A 20,100-nucleotide genomic window follows, 5' to 3' on the forward strand; every position below is an offset into this window, starting at 1 on the left:
AAAGATTACTTCAATCAAACAAATGATGTATATGTGTGTACTGCATATATCCCACAAGAACACTCATCAATTTACAATAACATAGACCTGAACCCATTTGAAGAAATTGAGGAAGAAATCATTAAATATAAAAGACGAGGAGAAATAATACTTCAGGGTGATCTAAATGCAAGAACTAGTAACATGCAAGACCTGTTGGACACCAGTGATAATAATATTCGCATTTTACAAGACCATGCCAAAAACATAGACATTGCACCAAGAAACAACCAAGATACAAGGGAAAATAAATTTGGAAAAAGACTTTTAGAAATATGCAAATCAAATGAACTAATAATACTAAATGGACGAACCTGTGGAGACAAACGTGGACAACTAACCTGTCATGAGCTCACTTGATCTAGTGTAGTGGACTATACCATATTGTCCATCAGTCTCTTCTCAAATATACTACACTTTAAGGTAGCGAGAAGGGAAATTTTCACTTTTTTCTTGATTTTTCAAAAATTGATAAAACGGTTACTTTAGACCTTGATACATCACCCCAGGTTTACAAAAGATCGAAATTGCGAAATAACGTTGCTCAAATTAGTGTTTTAAAACACTAGCAGAAAAGACTACAACTGCCGTTTCGTGGATATTTGCATAGTGTTTATCTTTGGAAGGAATTAAATGATAACATCTTATCTGTATACTCTGTTGTTGACGATTCTGATATAATGGGTGATAAGCTTCCAGTTGCAAACAATGCGTGTTTATCTAACGTCCATTGTCAGCATTATTGTCAGTCGAGACTTCGTCGGAGAAACATGGTCATACAGTACTCATTTCGCCCAACCTTCCGCTTTTACATCGACCGCTTATCGCTTTATTTCCGACCACGTGGTCTTGTCCGACCGGAAACCGACCGCATTTTAATCGCGTTTTTTTTTCGCTCGCTCGCTCATTGAAAACACTGACCGCTCGCCCAAACACTGAAAACTGGCACATGGGTGGTTGAAATGGTGGTTTTGATAGTAAAGTGTGAACATACAACTAGTATTAACTATTATTACATTCTGAACGACACTTCAAATCTAATAGCTGTATTACACTTGTATCGTGAAAGCAACTGAACTGGGACTTCTTGTTACGTGTTTTGGGTGCTTGTTCTAGATGTAATATTTTTATTTTTATTTTAATGAGACAGTTACGTGAAAAAAAGCCTAGGTAACTCCTTTTGACAGAGCAGAGAAACGAGGAAATGTTAGTGATTAATTCCAAAAATAACGATATCGAATCCACATCGGTCCACGTCTGGTAAAATTTGACATTCAATTTTTAAAATTAAGTCACGATCATTGAATGAGCTCGGTCTATACCGTATACGTACCGCAAAAGTGTTCCCACAAAAAATATTTTCGGCTAAAAACGGCCACATGCCCTGAAAAAATCGAACAGAGTTTGACATGTATGAATAATTTATTGGGCTTAAATGAAAAACGTGTCAAATTTAGTTATAGCCATAACTATTTGGTGGCCAGTCGATGAACAATTCAAAGTCCTTCAGGGCTGAAAATCATCGACGCTACTCTGGTTTACTTTATTTCACAACTTGCAGAGAAAACTGATTCGCGTGAGCTCTAATGTATCTTAGCCTAGTATTTTCTTTTTGAACTAAGGTCAAATTCCATCAGTTTGTCAAAATATATGTTTTTCAGCTAATAATTTTGAAGCCTGTCACAGCACAAACAACTATGTGAATCAACGCCGGTGATTGGATTGTACGACGACCCTTCAATTAGCGTCAAATATGCTTTGTTACAACATCATTGATTGGCTGAGAGTCACCTGATCGGAGCACGAACTGGGTCACAGAACCATATTTGTCCGTATTATCAACAGGACTTTGCAAAATAACCACACCCACATTTTCAATCCTTTTTAGCGCGGAAGTTGCCAACAAATGTAAAAAAAATCGTGAATTTCATGGATTCGAATAAAATAAAGCAAGCGATTGATAAGGATGATTATTAATATTTTCCCCGATGCTCTTCGAATTTTTATTTTTTTATTTCAAGGTAAGAAATGGCTAGTTGAAGTTGCATCGTCTTCAATGCGGTTGTTTCACCGCGAACAACTCTAGCTCTGTTTTGGGCATGGTTTAGTTTTGCGATGTAAAATAAAATATATATTAAAATAATAATACTTGATTAATTATTTGGGGTTTCAGCCCACAAATTACGGACATGATCTCCATGAATTACGGTCAATGTTTGTCTTCTCTCGGCTGATTGTCACGGTGTTGATCGACGCCCTTCCTAAACTCAGTATGGAGAAACCAACGGGGATCGACATTCCAAACAAACAATCGAAATTATCAACGAAAGACGAGATTTTTCTAGATATTTACAAACATACTGTCATGACAAACATATGTAAAATTAACAAATACACAAAGAGGTGTAATATTAGGTTTTATTTTAGGCTTAGAAATATTTTTTCTCACTCAGCCCATGCATGTAACTGCCATTTAGCTTTACGGTCCTTCAGCATCGGGGGAAAACAACAATAATTATACAAAACACATTGCGAAGACTCAACAATCAGGAAAGAAACCCCAGACAACCCTGTCGTACTTGTGTTGAAATACATTTTGTATTTCACGTCAGAATATTGTTTAAAATAAAATATTCAGTCCAAGCCAAATCGAGGTCAAAGGGTCAGGTTGCGTGCATATATATATATAGTTAAAACAAAAAGTATTTGAACTTTTGTCAGCTGTTCAACATCTATAAAAACCAGAAAGACAATTATAAGACAATGTGAACCTCGGAAATTATTCTGTTAGTCCGAATTTTAAATGCGCGCGAGCGAGCAGGTGGGCAGTGATATTTCGGGGTTTGCGCGGTCGAAAAAAAAGCGGAAATTGTCCGGTCGAATTCAACAAGCGGTCGCAAAAGCGAGAGAAAAAGGTGATTGGAAAGCGGAAGCGAGCGGGAGGTTGTGCGAAAGGAGTACTGTAACTTTGCACAACTTTCTTTTAAATCGTTTTATTTTCCAAGTCAATATTCTATTTTACTAATACATTTTTTTTCTAACGCAATGGCGAAGAAAAGAAAGAAAGCGTTGACAGACGAGGCAAAGAAAAATCTGCCACTCAGTGTCGCACTCTGACACAACAATTTTTTTTCAAACATCGGCCATTTTATTTCACAATGAAAACCGTTTTATTAGATGTCTTATCTGAGACACTTGAAGGATTAGCTTGTTTGTAAACTGTCAGCGTGTACAGTGGGACAGTAATGTTTGTCAGAGGATTATCCCTCGTTGTTCGTTTGCATAACAATGGAAAATCCGAACGTTCCTGGAGTACGGACTCAAATGCCAGCAGTTTTCTTCATTTTTCGCGCTCGAGCTTGAAATTATTCATTATCTGACACACTCTTTATGAGTATTATGATATCAGTGGTTAATATGTTTGGCCATTTTTAGTGTATATTTATAATAATGCAGCAAATCTACAGTGTTTTATTAACCAAAACTGTTTTTCGCGTTTTTCTCGAGTTGAAGTTTTGATCGAGAACGACTCATTGGGACCGCCGCCAAATCAAGTGCGTTCGGACTAGGACATTCAAACTCGCAGTTATCGTTCAAAAGATAATGATGGTGCGAAATATGTCTGGGTTTTTAAAGAAAATGCTTTGTCACAGAATAATAGTCTGTTAAAGGTGCCAAGTATGAAATAATTTTTGGACAAAAAAACAAACCTGCATAGAAATCGGAATAATAGGTCTTTTGATTATCGGAGACGCATTTCAATGGAATTGATTACGGACAATGCATAACTTAAATTTCACCAGGAAATTCCGCAGTGTGCTCTCGCAATCGCGTACTTAGTCATTTTTACAAGGTTCGCCATTTTTGATGTCACGTGATAATTATGTAAACAATGTCTGTCCAGTTTGTGCGAACTTGCACCTCTATACTCAGTCTTTTGATATATATAACCTAAATTACTGTTCTGAACGAGACAACAGATAGAGAATGTTTTATTTAAAAACGTCACAAAACCTTCTCGCTACCTTAACGTAACTCCATTTAATTTGAATAGTGACCACTGTTCCACATCAACACTCATTAATCTACCAGCGCACAAAGTGTCTCAGAACACTAATGATATGTTGGACATGGCACCAAGCAGATATAAATGGAATGACAAAACAAAAAATATTTACAAGATATACTGTCAAACTAATGAAGGAATGAAAACTATCCAAACATTTATCAACAAAATACATACCAATAATAACAACACATCTAATGCGATTGCTGAAGATTTTAACCAGATGCTGGATACCATAGCTAGGAAATGCCTAATAAACAAATCATCAATGAAAGCTGGTAACAAACAGATGAAGAAGAGAACCTTTACATCAGCTCAATGCACTGTGATGAAAAAAGACCTAAACACACTGGCATGAAAACTACAGAATAATCCCTATGACAATAACCTACGATAACTTTATTACACAAGAAAGAAAATCTTCAGAAAATATGTCAAGAAAACTCAGAAGGAACAAAGGAAACAACAACTTGAAAAGAAATTAAGTGCTCTTTCTGAAAGTATGAAAACTGTCTTGAATCAAAATATCAACAAGGATATCACAGAAAAAGAAGTACAAATGGCTGTTAAGAGGTTAAAAAACAACAAGGCCTGTGGACCAGATGGCATACCAAGTGAAATGTTGAAGTACAGCAGCGTAAGCATGATAAAGGCTCTACAAAAAATGTTCAATCAAATCCTGAAAAATGGGCAATACCCAGACAACTGGAGCATTAGTATTCTTACACCAATACATAAACAGGGTAATTATCTCAACACTAACAACTACCGAGGTGTATCAGTGAACAGCAACATTGGAAAACTATTCAATGCAGTACTCAACAGAAGACTGATCAAATATTTAGAATATTATACACCCAAATCAAGGTGGTTTCCGAAGCAAACACCGTACAACAGATCATATCATCACACTACATACCATGATTAAAAAATATCAAGAAGAAGGAAAAAAACTTTACTGCTGCTTTATAGATTTAAAGAAATGTTTTAATACTGTTTGGAACAAAGGATTGATGTACCAACTGAAAAGCAACAATATAAATGGCAACTTATACAAGTTAATTGAAAGTATGTACAACAATAAGAAATACAAACTAAAGTTGGGTGACAGAATAACAACACCATTCCATATACACAATGGAATGAAACAAGGCTGTCCACTAAGCCCAACACTGTTCAATATTTACATCAATGACCTCATCGCTGAGCTAAACAAACAACCATTAAATCAACCATCATTGAACAAGAAGTCAATCCCATGCCTGTTATATGCAGATGATATTGTACTTATGTCTGAGAGTGCACCAGGACTACAACAATTGATGGATACTACCCACAACTACCTGAATAAATGGGGATTACAAATCAACATTAAGAAGACCAAATCAATTATATTTGCCAAAAGGGACACCACACAGAAGGGATGCATATCAAAGTTGGGAATGAGGAACTAGAAAAAACAACACATTATACATATCTTGGAGTGACTTTTTAGTCCCCGTTCGGACGCAGTCCGAAAACGGGGACTTATGTTTTGCCCTGTGTGCGTCCGTGCGTTCGTGCGTCCGTGATCACCTGTATCTCGAACATGCATGGACCGATTAAGTTCAAACTTCACTCATACATCACACATTATATGGGACATATGCACATGCATTTTTTTCATGATCCAATTAACGATAGCCGAATAGCGGCCATTTTAAGGCCGAAAATGCATCAAAATCGCACATTTTCACCATTCCGGACCCGGATCTCAGTTATGCATGGACGGATTTTGTTCAAATTTGGTACATACATTAAACATAATAGGACCTTGATGCACGTCATTTTTTTTTGGATCGGGTTCGAAATGGCCGACTGGCAGCCATTTTGTTTTAAAGAATTCAGTTCTGGATCCGTATCTGAGACATGCTTGGATTGATCGAGTTCAAACTTCACACACACAAGGTACATCATGTCACAAATATGTATGTGCATTTGTTTCATGATCTCATTAACGATAGCCAAATGGCGGCCACTTTAAGGCCGAAAATACATTGAAATCGCACATTTTCACCATTCCGGACCCGGATCTCAGTTATGCATGTACGGATTTCATTCAAATTTGGTACATACATTAAACATAATAGGACCTTGATGCACGTCATTTTTTTTTCGGATCAAGTTCGAAATAGCCGACTGGCGGCCATTTTGTTTTAAAGAATTCAGTTCTGGATTCGTATCCGAGACATGTCTGGATTGATCAAGTTCAAACTTCACACACACAAGGTACATCATGTCACAAATATGTATGTGCATTTGTTTCATGATCTCATTAACAATAGCCAAATGGGGGCCGCTTTAAGGCCGAAAATGCATTGAAATCGCACATTTTCACCATTCTTGACCCAGATCTCAGTTATGCATGGACGGATTTCATTCAAATTTGGTACATACATTAAACATAATAGGACCTTGATGCACGTCATTTTTTTTTTCGGATCAAGTTCGAAATAGCCGACTGGCGGCCATTTTGTTTTAAAGAATTCAGTTCTGGATCCGTATCCGAGACATGTCTGGATTGATCAAGTTCAAACTTCACACACACAAGGTACATCATGTCACAAATATGTATGTGCATTTGTTTCATGATCTCATTAACGATAGCCAAATGGGGGCCGCTTTAAGGCCGAAAATGCATTGAAATCGCACATTTTCACCATTCCGGACCCGTATCTCAGTTATGCATGGATGGATTTTGTTCAAATTTGGTACATACATTAAACATAATAGGACCTTGATGCACGTCTTTTTTTTTCGGATCAAGTTCGAAATGGCCGACTGGCGGCCATTTTGTTAAAGAATTCAGTTCTGGATCCGTATCCAAGACATGTCTGGATTGATCAAGTTCAAACTTCACACACACATGGTACATCATGTCACAAATAGATATGTGCATTTGTTTCATGATCTGCTTAACAATAGCGGAATGATGGCCATTTTAAGGCCGAAAATGCATCAAAATCACGTATTTTCACAATTCCAGAACCGGATCTCAGTCATGCATGGATGGATTTTGTTCAGATTTAGCACAATGTGTTGTACGTATGCAGGTGCTTTTCGGTCATGATCTGCTTTGAATGTATATGTCACTCAAATATGAACGGAACGGGGACGTGTCATTGACAATGACTTGTAATACAAATGGCTCAATGGATACAACAATGGACAGGTTATCTGACAAGGCTAGGAAAACTGAAAGGGCTCAACTCCATCTTTTCAGTGGTAGTAACAACAACCATGTAAAATTGAAAACAAAATTACTTGAAACAACTCAACTACCAATTTTAACATACGCTGGAGAAATATGGGGATTATGCACAAACTGGACAAACTAGCACAGAAAAATACCACCTACATTTTTGTAGACATATAGTAAATGTAAATAACACTACCAGTAACATAGCTGTTAGAATGGATACAGGGCGACTACCACTGTTATGTAACATTCAATACAAAGCTCTCAGATACTATAAACACCTAAAATCCATTGATGAAAACAACATAGCATATTATGCACTTAAAGAGATGGAGAATACAGTGTTGAAAAACAGTTGGTTATCAAAACTACATGATTTGAAAAAAACATACAACAAACCTGTTGACATACAAACAACAAAACAGCACTTTTAAGAATTATGTAAGGAACACTATAAAAATACATGGATGTCTAACATGAACAGTACTGATTCAAAACTAAAGACTTTTAAATTATTCAAAAATAACATCCAACAGGAAACCTATTTACAAAAACTCAATGACAGAAAAGCAATAGGGACACTTGCAAGATTTAGAATGAGTGGCCACAAACTGAAAATTGAAACTGGTCGCCATCAAAAACCTAAAATACCGCTACAAAGCAGAATTTGTCAAAACTGTCTCAAAATTGAAGATGAACAACATTTCACAACAGAATGCACCTTATATGCAAACAACAGAGACATTCTATATTCAACAGCCAAATCCTGTATATATGGATTCCAAGATATGACAAACAATACTAAATTCATACAAATAATGAGTAATAAGAACACTTCACTAATCAAAGAAACCATAAAGTACATCGAACAGTGTTACAACATAAGAAATACATTACCGACATAAATAAACAACATATGCCATATTCCTACATATTGTAAATTGTCTTACTATTCACGGATAGTTTTATGTCCGCTCAACTATGTAAAAACTTTATTAACTCGTTAACCAAAAAAGAAATGTCACATTATCTTTACGGTATTAATAAAGAATTCTATTCTATTCTATTCTATAGTGTACATTGGTCAGCACCTTCTAGTTGCAGATAGCATCTTCTATGAATGTGTACAGTTAGTGGCTGGCAAGAACCAGTCATTCACCCCCATAGATAAAATAATGACATTGTTAAATGTTGTTATGATTATATATACCTGTATATGTGTCTGTTAATGCTGCCACATCACTGAGGGACATTCCTATGCTGATTGGAAGAAATGTCACTATGTGATGTCATATTGTGTCTGCCTATAGGGGAAACTTTCACACAGGTGATTTTTATTGAATTCACTGTTGTAGAGATAGTCACTATAAGTTTTAAATTCACTTGTTTGTAAAGAAAACATAACATTCTAATAAATGCATACTACCTGGGTTTCAATTTGGAACATACATCTGCGTATCAGCAAAATAAGCAATAATAAACCCCAGCAAGTAATTAAGTCTGGTATAGTATCAGGTAATTATCAGCTGTACAATTGTGCCAAATTTCATGCTTCCACTCAAAAGTACACAATGTTTGTGCTTATCAACTAGACTAATTAAAGTCCAAAACTCCATATTTGCTCAAACATTTCACCAACATAGCTCATATTGAGTACATTGAGTATATAATTCATTGGTATTTGAGATATGTTTGTTATTGGTCAAGCAATACTGATGATATAACCAAATTGTTGTTCATAAGATTTGAAATGACTCACTGGAGCTATGTAATGCAATTATTTGTCTAGGCAATCTAAAAGTTATTGGGTTATGGGAATGTATCTGTTTGTCCGCACATCTGTGCGTCATTCATCAGACATGATGGACTTATTTTGTTCAAAGTTGGTGAAAAGACGAAGAATAATGGGTTAGCATCTTTGGTATATGGTAACGAAATTTAACAATCCAAATTGTTGTTTTTTGTGGGCATATAATATATATCGAGAAATGGCACAAAGTGTTTGAAAATCCTTTTCTTTTCCTCATTAGTTCTTGACCCTTCTCTAAATTCAATATGAAAATGTACAGGTTCAATATATTTTGTGATGACGATTCATCAAAATGAAGCATTTCTGCCATTCTAGAACTGAATCGCGATCATGTATGGATAAATTGTCTTCAGTACAAACATTAGACATTTTGAGAACTTGATGCACATTGTTTTGTTCTTCAGGACAGATTCAAAATGGCCGACTGGTGGTCATTTGGTGTTAGTGAAAACTCACAGGAACTATGTAATACAAATACATATAAATTGTTCTTCCAGTTGTAATTTTGTCTTTAATTAATCTTATCTTGTCCTATGTATCATTTTAATTTTTGGTGTACGACAGAGAGGACCATCCTGTTTTCATTGTATTTATCCCAAAATATGTAAATTAGACATTCAATACCCCATCATGTGTTTCTCTGGCTAATGGTGTATATATACTTTGCGCATTATAGTAAAAAGCTTTCTATAGTGAATGCACACATTGAAATTCAAATTTTCGTGATGAATATATATCAGATGGTTCCAATTATTGTTTTTGAACACTATAAACAAAATATAAAAACAACTCCTTTACATTGATGGCAAAAGTCTACCATTAATCATTATGCACTCGAGTCATCATCTCTAGAGGCTTATAATTTTGGTTCCGTGTTAGTGTCTGCCCTTGGCTATATTTTGGGCATGCATGAAGTGATTTCATTCAAACTTGGTACACATGTGATGTACACAGGTACTGTTTTAATTAGCTCTTACATGAAAGATGGCAGGCTGAGCTTTTAGTATAAATGATTGTCTATCAACTTTATGAAAATCACTAATTCTATTACTTTTCCACTGAAATATTTAGTGAAGTTATTGTGAATTTTCAAAATTCTACTGTCTTTAAAATTTATTTATTTATGCATTCATTTATTTATTCATTCATTCATTCATTCATTCATTCATTCATTTATTCTGCGCAAACTTGTACTCTTCTATATATATGTATATAAATAGTGTTGTTTCCTAACAATCAAATACAGTATATTTACCTGTTTGTTTTCTTCATTTTTTTGCAGTATTAAACCCATGTTTGACACATGCCTTAGTTAAAATGGAAAGCGCAGTCAACCAAGATGAAACAATTACAAGTTCAAGAGCAGATGATGTGGAGTTGAATATTGAAAGGGAAACATTCATTCAAATGGAGGGCAACCCATCTCAAGAGTATCTTGACAATATCACATCAGATTTCTGGGACAATGATCCTGAGTCCAAGAGGTCCAGACGAAAACAAGGAATGCCTCTAAAACGAACTAAGAATGATGACATAGGTCTGAAGGATAATGACACAGAAATAGACATATATAAGTTTGATGAAGAGCTTCATTTTCTTGAAGGAACAAGTGACCAAGAATTAAGTTCTGAACAAATGGACATTACAGGTCAGCATAAAAAATCAAGAAAGCAGTTTAAACCTTGCAGAGTGACTTCAGAACAAAAGAGTGATGATGCTGACAATGAGTATTTGTCAGAGGATGATAATGATGATGAACCAGCTGAGGTCATGGAGACAATATTCAAAATCATAGAGAAGTTATCAACATCTGGAGTTAAACAATCCGATGATGATGAGATCTCAAGAAAAAGAAGAAGAAAAATGAAAAAGTATCAGTGTTCCCTCTGCTCTTTTAACACAAAGGACAGTTACACCCTAGGGCAACACATGCGCTGGCACATTGGAGATAGACCCTATGTATGTCGTGGCTGCTCAAAAGATTTTACAAGAGCTGATCATTTAAGAAGACATGTGGAAGGAGCGCATCCAGGTCAATTAGATTATTTTCTGCGATGTATATACGAAGATTATAATGCCAAATTAAAAGAAACATTCCTTTCTCATGTCAATGATTCACCTAGCCTTGACACACTCCTCACTACTTCTGTAATGAAAAGTGGCATGCAAACACCTACATCTATTGGCCTTGTGAGTCATATAACAAACAGTTCTGAACAATCAAGTACTCTTCAGGAAGCAAACAGTGTAGCAAATGTGAAATTCCACAGAAACAAGCCTATTAAAGTGGAACCAATGTCTGATGTTAAAGGCCATATGCCAAAGCAGTTACTTGTGGTATTGACACCAATAGACTTGGAAAAGGAATGCAGGACTCTGAAATCCCTTGATAGTGACATAGCAGAGCATGGGAAGGGAGAAAAATCATCAGAAGAATGGGCAAGAGTAAGAAAAGAAAGAATACATAAGCGACTAAGAAAGAAAAAGCCTCAGAGATGCTTGTCTCCACCTAGATTGAATCAGGTTTCATCAGTGTCTTCAAGATTGTTGATGACTGACTTGTCTTCAGATAGTTTGCAACCGCCAAATTTAGAACCATTTATTGGTATACATAATCATCATAAATTTGAAACACACGCATATAATGACACTTATCTATGTGAGCAAAAAGGTTCAACTGTATGTATAATTAATGGGCCAAAAGAACACAATCAGAAACCTGAGAAGAGAGATGGGATGACTTGTAAAGACAATACATTGAAGATGGAGTGCAGTACATTGCTGTCAGATGGCAGAATTGTGCATGTCAAAGAAAATGTTCAGGCAGAAGGTAATGATAATCCTCTGTCTAGTCCTGAACAACCTGTCCACAGTACATGTAGTCCAGATCATATTGGTTTTGGGCAAAATGAAGATACAGGTCTAGCAACAGATAGTGAGTCTACAATATCAACTGAGAAAACTACGGCTGATAGATGTCAGACAACCGATGTACAAACTGAACAGTCAAATACACAAATGGATGTAATTGATATTCTGGAGAATGAATTTGATTTGGACAGTACATCTAAATGCACCCTGTATGAGAAGTCTGATTCCCTATCATCACTGAATACATTGTCACAGTTACAGTCTATTGCTGTAGGAATGGACCTACCTGTAACTCTCAAAGAGCAAGGGCAAACAGTACAAGATAAACATGTTGAGTATTATGAATATAATGAGAAATCTAGTAGCACAGTTGACCCAAAAGCAATGCTTGCAAATGACAATCTTTCTCTACATGAACTTTTAGATAAGAAAGCAGAACATTTGAGAGAAATTGATAGCACTAAAGTGGATGTGCATATTAAAAAACCCTTGTCCGCAAAAGTCAGTGATATTGTGCGGATTGCAGCAGTCATAAAAAGAGACATTTGTGGCCACAAGCAGCATATCCATACCTGTAGGGAGAATTTGTCTGATTTTCAACCTGAGATGGAATTTACTGTTCGCAGTAAGAACTTTCAAATAGGGTGTATGGATATTACAGCCAAAATGAGGCATAATTCTGCTGGACAAATGCAGATTGCATATGAATGCCCAAATTGCCACTTATTGTTTGCAAGTTACAAAGGTCTGAATTTTCACTACAGACGCAAACATAAAGAAAATGAAGCTGATGGAAACTCAACAGCAGACAATGAATCTCTGTTTGAATTGAAACGACCAACTGCTGAACCTTGTGATAATGTAACTTCTCCATCACTTGCATCACCTGTTCCTGCATCCATGTACCTTGAAAAATTAGCTGAAGCGAACCGATTCACCAGACTTCAACACACAGAATCAGTCTCAACAAATGTTCAAGGTGAAACAAGAAATAACGCCTTTGCAGATGAATCTACAACAGCTGAATATTCAGTGAATTGTTTTAGTAGATTCTCAGACTGTCCAGGTACCAAGTATGAGAGAACCCAGCTCCAAAAAGGTCATCCTCTGGCCAGTGATGTTCAGTTACTATTTCAAAATTTCACACACCAACATTTCTTGCATCATCAGGGTATCAGTCACATGCCTACATCTGTAGACAGGGAATCCAGTGTTAACATGCCGATAACTTGTTCTTCTCAAGATTCTGACCCAGTTGACCTGAGTAAAAGAGTTTCCATTCCAGTGATGACAAATTGTTATGATAGTCAGATATCCCAAGCCATAAATGTCACCACCCACAATACATCTATGTTCAATGACACAATTAATAAAGAGAATAGGACTATTTCAGATGTCACAAATATGCAGTATCAAATGTCTCCCAGAATGCATCTGTCTAACACTTGTGCATCTGCAATTAACCAAACATATGGGAATGAACGAATGGTTTACACGACTCCTTGCCGTATCAGTACTCTACTTTCCAGAGATCACGATGCCACCATGATCACATCACATCCCCAAGATGCCATTCCTAAAGACGATTCTGTCAGAATTTCAGTCGGGACTACACAGTATATTCCTAAATCATTGATCCACTACAGACCTGTCATGTGTGATGATCTTGCTACTGGAGAAAAAACAATTAATGTCACCAAAAAACAAATAGAACAGTTGCAAAACCAAATTATGCAAAAGGATGTATGTACAAACGAAGAACAGAAGCAATCTGGTGTATTGGACTTATCCTCCAGAACTAACCCCACACCAGCTCATCAACATGTATCACAAAGACAATTTATACAACAATGTGAACAAACACAAAAATCTACTCACCCCAGCCCTATCAAAGTTCCTGTCATTGTTGACAGTCCTTTCCAGTACCATACTTCACACCTGGAATACCAGTTGAGTCACCCTTTTAATGCTGTGACTCATCATGGTGAGTCTTCACAAATTAGGATGCCAGTTATGAAAGCAATGCTTGCTCAAGAAACCTTATCAAACCTTCCTGTGCAACATACGATTGTTGAAACAAAACAAGATTCCACTCTTCGCTCTAAACCAAAAGTACTTCCGCCAGCACCTGGGAGGCCTTTTTCCAAGTCATTCTTCAGTAAAACAGAACAACTTACACACTCTTCACAAAAGAATGTTTTGACACAAAATGCACAGCCAATTGCATTTCAAAGAGCTTTCCAAAATGCGAGTAACAAACAACAGATACTTTCGAATGTTGAAATGTCTCCTCAATCAGGTGCATTGTCAGAAAAGTCTGGTATATCACCTCAACAACATTTATCTGTCAACAGAGTAGCAACAACTCCTGTTAAACATTTTCCTGGTCAATTACTGAACGTTGGATTTGAACAATATACTAAACTACAGGAACAGAACCTTTCTAGACAAATTCATGCTAGGATGCAGCAAACAGATATTTCCCAAGGAACCCATTTACCAGTTATTCAACGTCAGTTTAGGTTTCCCCAGCAAGCCAACATTATGCAAATGCACGACCAACAACTTGTTGCTGTTGAAAGTCAAATAAATAAAAGAAATGCAAGTGAACAGCAGTTAGCATCACCCGGAAAACTATCTTCGAGTATGTTGCTATGCCAGCCATTACATGGAGCTATTAGTCAAACACAAATGGTGGTTCCAGTTACGCATCCTGTTATCACACCACGGGATAATACTTTAATTCAATGCAAACCTGATTTATCTAAAGTATCAAAGGAAATCAACAACATGGCTAATATAGTCAATAGGCTTCCACCTACTGATCCACTGAGTGTGATTCATGATGTGCCCTTTGGGATGCCCCCAAACAATAATGATGGAGAACTTCCAGCAGTCTATGCTAAGGTGTTGGGTGTGTCCAACAAAGTAAGAACACTCAGGGAAAGAGATCCAGAACGCACTATAATTTACCCCCCAAACCGTGAACCTGAGGTATTCCAACAAGTTAGTTCTCCATTGGATCTTAGCACCAGTGCCAGGGCGCAACACACAAGTGTCAATGAGATTCAGAGTGAATCATTGAGCTTAACTGACAACCCATTGGACCTGACAGTCAAGTCAAATTCAATCACCAGCCATCTACCAACATCTCTAGTGCTTGGACAATCTACATCAAAATTGCATCAAGGAATTCCTCTATCCTTATCGAGCAATAACCGTTCCTATATATCTCGAAACAAAGTCTCAAATGTATGCCTAACTGATATTCAAGGTGATCTTCAATGTAACAAATACAATCAAATAAAAAATGTTCCTCGATGCATGAATATGCTTTGTGATGCTACACAATCGCCTGCATATCGGGCAATAACTGATCAACCACCAATAGTTATAACTAATGTTAGGAGTCTTAGTGAATATGATCCCCAAGCAGCGAAAAAAGGACAATATTCGATTCACACAATCAGTAGACAAACACATCAAGAAATATCTAGTGCCTCAAATGCTGCCCTGCGAAAACGGAATGTTGTTGCTTCTACTGGATCTGCTATAGCAATGCGTGCATCAACAAAACACTATTATCCTCCTGTGGCTCATTCGTCTGGAGCAACTGCAAGAACCGATTGCATACCTCAAATGTCAGAGCATACTCCTCTTTTGAAGGTTGTGCACCAAAATCCCACAGTGACGACTTCTGCTTCATTGAACCAAACAGTAGCCCACATGAGCAAAGCAACTAATCCTATGCATGTAATGGAACATGTTGACGAGGTGGTCACCTCTTGTCCATCCAAGACATCCAGGTCATCACTCACAAGTCAAGTTCAGTCAAGTATAACACAAATGCCCCCCTTTCAAATGGTTCAGAGATTTACGAACAGAACATCTAATCCTGATTTGTTCCGAACACCAGTTGTAAATATGACACGGTCCTTTGTACCAACTGACTCCGGTCATCAGAGTAATGTTGAGTCAACCACACCAAATACACAGCCACTGATGGTTCAGACTACACCCTTTTGCCAACAGAATATAATCATTCCATCAAATGACATGATTCGCACTACTGCGCTCATGGTTTCACAGCATAAAAGTGATTCTATTGCATCGTCACATATACCTACTTCTTGTGTAAGTGTCCCTACACCTGTCAAGGCCCAGACTGTTGCAACTAGGTACGCCAATTCTGTTCAGAATAATGTCGCATTGGAACCCTACCCTAGAGTTGCCGAATTGCCTGTTCAGCCTGTATTGAACTCTGGCATGACTCATACGACCTCAAGTGCCTGCCAATCAAGAATGGTACCTAGATTAGCCTCCCAAGCTTCACCCCGTCCAGGTGTTCTTCCTACTAGTTACCCAAATACTCCTCTTGCTGGCTCACTACAAAGGTTTGCAGTACCAAACACAACAATGTCTATCAATGTGGCCACTCTACCCAAACATCAGCCTGATAACGCAACTTTGTTTTCTAATGTGACTCCACAAGATGACAAGCGTAATCAGAGTGATCAAATACCAGTCTCCTCTTCAGTTGCAGTCACCCGCATAATTCCACAAGATAAGCAGTTATCGCCACCTCAAACACAGTTTTGTCATCCAATAACCAAACAGATGATACAAGGAAACATTATATCATCATCTGAAAAACAAGTCCTATCACAAACTGAGCAAGCCAACAAATCAAATGATACATTGGATGGCAAGACTACAATAAAGGAGAACACATCTAAAGACAATGTAGATAGATCTGCTATATTAGTATCTAATTTGGGGAAAAAACGTTCATCTTCTGTCAGAGATTCTCCAACACCAGCAGAAGTAACCACCAAAGTTAAAAAGCGTCGTATAACATCGTATAACAATGATGCTACAGGTACCAAGAAGAGTGACCCCAGTTCAGACTCTGAAATTTTAAAATCTTTCGTGAAGTCTGGAAAACACAAGTGTCCTTTCTGTTTCTATTCTGACTACTCTAGAAAAGAGCTCAGAATACATATAAAGCTAGAACATTTTAACAAACAGAAGAAAAAGTACCAAGAACAAGAGGCAACAATAGGGGCTTATACTTTGCGCGACCAAAGAAAGAATAGTCTGGAAAGGCAGGCATCTGAAATTTCAGAAACTTCCCAGGTATCTGAAATGACTGCTGATAGCTTAGAGGATTCTACAGACGAATCAGCAAATATTGATGAGCGTACTGATGAAATAAATCATCCAAAGGTTGATCTTGGAAATGCATACATTGATTATACCATCTGTTCAAAGTGCAAGGTGCAATGTAGCTCGCCTAGTGACCTGCAAGATCACTACAACGTTGTCCACAAGCTGGATAATAAAGAATCTCAGTGCAGTTTATGTGGATTTACATCACCCCACAGTGACATTTTACAGCAACATATGGAGGTCTGTCAAGCTGAAAAACCCTTTCAGTGCAAATACATCGACTGTGGTAGATCATTCGCCACACCTGAGGATATTCAGAGACATTCCAGAAGGCATGATGATGACAAAAAATTTGGGTGTGATCTTTGTGGAGCCAAATATCATTGGCAGAATGGCCTGAGGGCGCACATGCAACGCCATACAATGAATTACCCATACGAGTGCAGGCACTGTGGACTTAAGTTTAAAACAAGTGGTATGTTGAAGAGGCATGAGTATGAAAAGAAACATTTCTTCCCAGAAGATAGTGGAAAGAGTATGGCCAAAGGGCGGCACTCTAAAACACATATACCACGAGAAAGTATTTGCAAGCGTGGAAGGAGAAAAATGCATAGAAAATAATATGTTTTACACTTTATACCTATTGTATTAATTTGTAGCAAATCATCTACAGTTAAGACATGTATTGATTGGATTGATGTTCCTTTATTTAAGTTGAAATTATGTATTTTTAACTGTGTGTTGGTTCTGATCCTGTGCTTGAGGTTCATACATAGTATTCAGTGAAACAAATTGGAATGAATAGCAATTCTATGCAGGAAGAAAATGTAATATATACACATTATATCTATATACTTAAACTGTTTTCGTTAAACTAATATACTGAAACAAATTACAGAACAGTCCAATATTAATACAATAAATGTACGAGACAGTGAACGAAGCAATCAAACCATATATTTTTTTTTATAACCTGAAATGTTACAAGTTTAAGATGTGTATTTGATTGGTTATTTTTTACCAAAAATATATATAATATATTGATTGGCCAGAACATATTAAAATATACTTCACATGTGTACATTTTTATTGTATAGTTCACATCCAGCTATTGCATGCATTACGGGTTTAAATCTATGGGTATTCATGTGAAAAGTTTTAAGGGTTTTTGAAAATGTGTAAATGCTTAGCGTCAATTCAGTGTGCAGAATTATGTTATTTGTGTAGTTTATATTCTGCGCGTAGTATGCTAGCATCAATCATGACTAGAAAATATGTTTAACATATTTTCACAAAGCATTATTTCACAAAGTTTTATTGTAACTACTTCAGTAAAAAAAAATGCCTCCCTTCAGTGACAATGTATTTAGGTCAATGTTGTATTGAAACATTGACTGCAGTTTTTTGCCTACTCGAATGTATAGTTTATTTACTCCTGGGGTGGGAGAGATAAGTGATCACTTGTTCCTAAATGCGTAACGTTTTGTAATATACTGGATAACTGTGTTGTAGCAGGGAAGGTTAGGGTGATTTGTATATATTTTGTGTTTTTACTTGTACGAGGTGCAGATATTCATTTCAAACACATTTGTGATAGGGTTTTAGTGGTGTTATATAAGTACAATAATGTTATTTTAGCTACATCCAGCCATTCATGTATAATTAAAGCATTGTACAAATACAATTAATTCAAGTATATCAAATGATTTCATTTATTTTTGGCGTAATGTTATAAAAGATTTACTAGTCAGTTTATTACTGTTTTTGAGCAACATATTGTTTGTGTATTTTACCATTGTTCTTGCCATATTTCATATGGGCATTATCCTTCATGACAAGGACAACAGGGTCTATAGTACTAAGATAGTTACTGTTTTTTAAAATGCAGAAACACCCACGGGTATGCGTGCATATTTATAGGTCACATCCGCGTTAACGTTTGCATTTCCGAGGTGGACATTTCCAAATCTAGCCTGGATTTTGTAGTTAACGTCTGCATGTGGTTCGATGTTGTAGACGCCAAACTAGTGTTTACAAGTTTTAACTATAGAATTGCCGAATTTACATAATTTGATTTTAAATTGACGTGTAGGCGTTTTATAAATATGATTATATGGACAATCGTCTGATTACAAATAATTACTGTAATTTGTGTATGATATAATCAATACCAGTGTTTATAATATGTTTTTTGATTACAAGTTCGTAGTAATGGACTTTTCAAAAATATTTACACAGCATGCGTGTATGAGTGAACATGTTGTCACAAAGAGTTTATTTTTCGACTTTTGTATGTGATAAAATCACAAATGCGCAATTAATTCATACATTTTTAGATCTGTTTCGGAATACAAATACGACCACAGTATCCCTCATTGTGACAACATTTCCCCCATGCTGTATGTGTCAGCCTTGATTCTTTGAATGTGTAAATAAAATTACCCGATTTGACATGTCTAGTAATATATTGTGTGAATGACGAATATAAAGATGATGGAATGTTCTCTGGTAATACTTTTAACACAAAAGTGTTATCAATTCATCTGTTTAGATTGGGTGTGTGCAACAACCAAAATGGTGTGATAGTCTACTTTTGTGTTCATGAAATTCGTCAAAGGATATAAGGGCAACTGCACTGTTTCACTTTTATGACGTGATTTTACGTCGCAGTTTACATGGGATTGGATGAATAATGACTTGATTGATGAGGCCAACCCTTTAAGTGAATGGATGAAACAAACAAATCCGTATTGTGATTTCCAAGGTTCTAACAATAAGGCCATCTTAGGGTATATTGACGTAGGTATATGCCTGAGAATAAATTCCGAAGAGAGAGACGACGCTCTATTGAAGTATGAGCGCTTCTAGTAAATAGTTTATTTACCAAATGTAACGGATTGTCCTTGA

The 20,100-nt window shown here is 36.6% G+C and overlaps 1 protein-coding gene across 1 annotated transcript in view; it reads left to right on the forward strand.

Annotated features, from left to right (window-relative positions):
• Positions 1 to 19,644, forward strand: part of LOC146741458 (uncharacterized) — a 50,567-nt gene extending 30,923 nt beyond the window's left edge. Inside the window, exon 2 of the mRNA XM_085499940.1 lies at positions 10,436 to 19,644. Coding sequence (XP_085356066.1) covers positions 10,471 to 17,814 — 7,344 coding nt within the window. The 5' untranslated portion in view covers positions 10,436 to 10,470 and the 3' untranslated portion in view covers positions 17,815 to 19,644. The remainder of the gene's footprint in view (positions 1 to 10,435) is intronic.
• Positions 19,645 to 20,100: the final 456 nt, after the last annotated feature.

The sequence above is a fragment of the Saccoglossus kowalevskii genome, chromosome 6 (genome assembly GCF_978046115.1).
Source record: "Saccoglossus kowalevskii chromosome 6, keSacKowa6.1, whole genome shotgun sequence".
NCBI lineage: Eukaryota > Metazoa > Hemichordata > Enteropneusta > Harrimaniidae > Saccoglossus > Saccoglossus kowalevskii.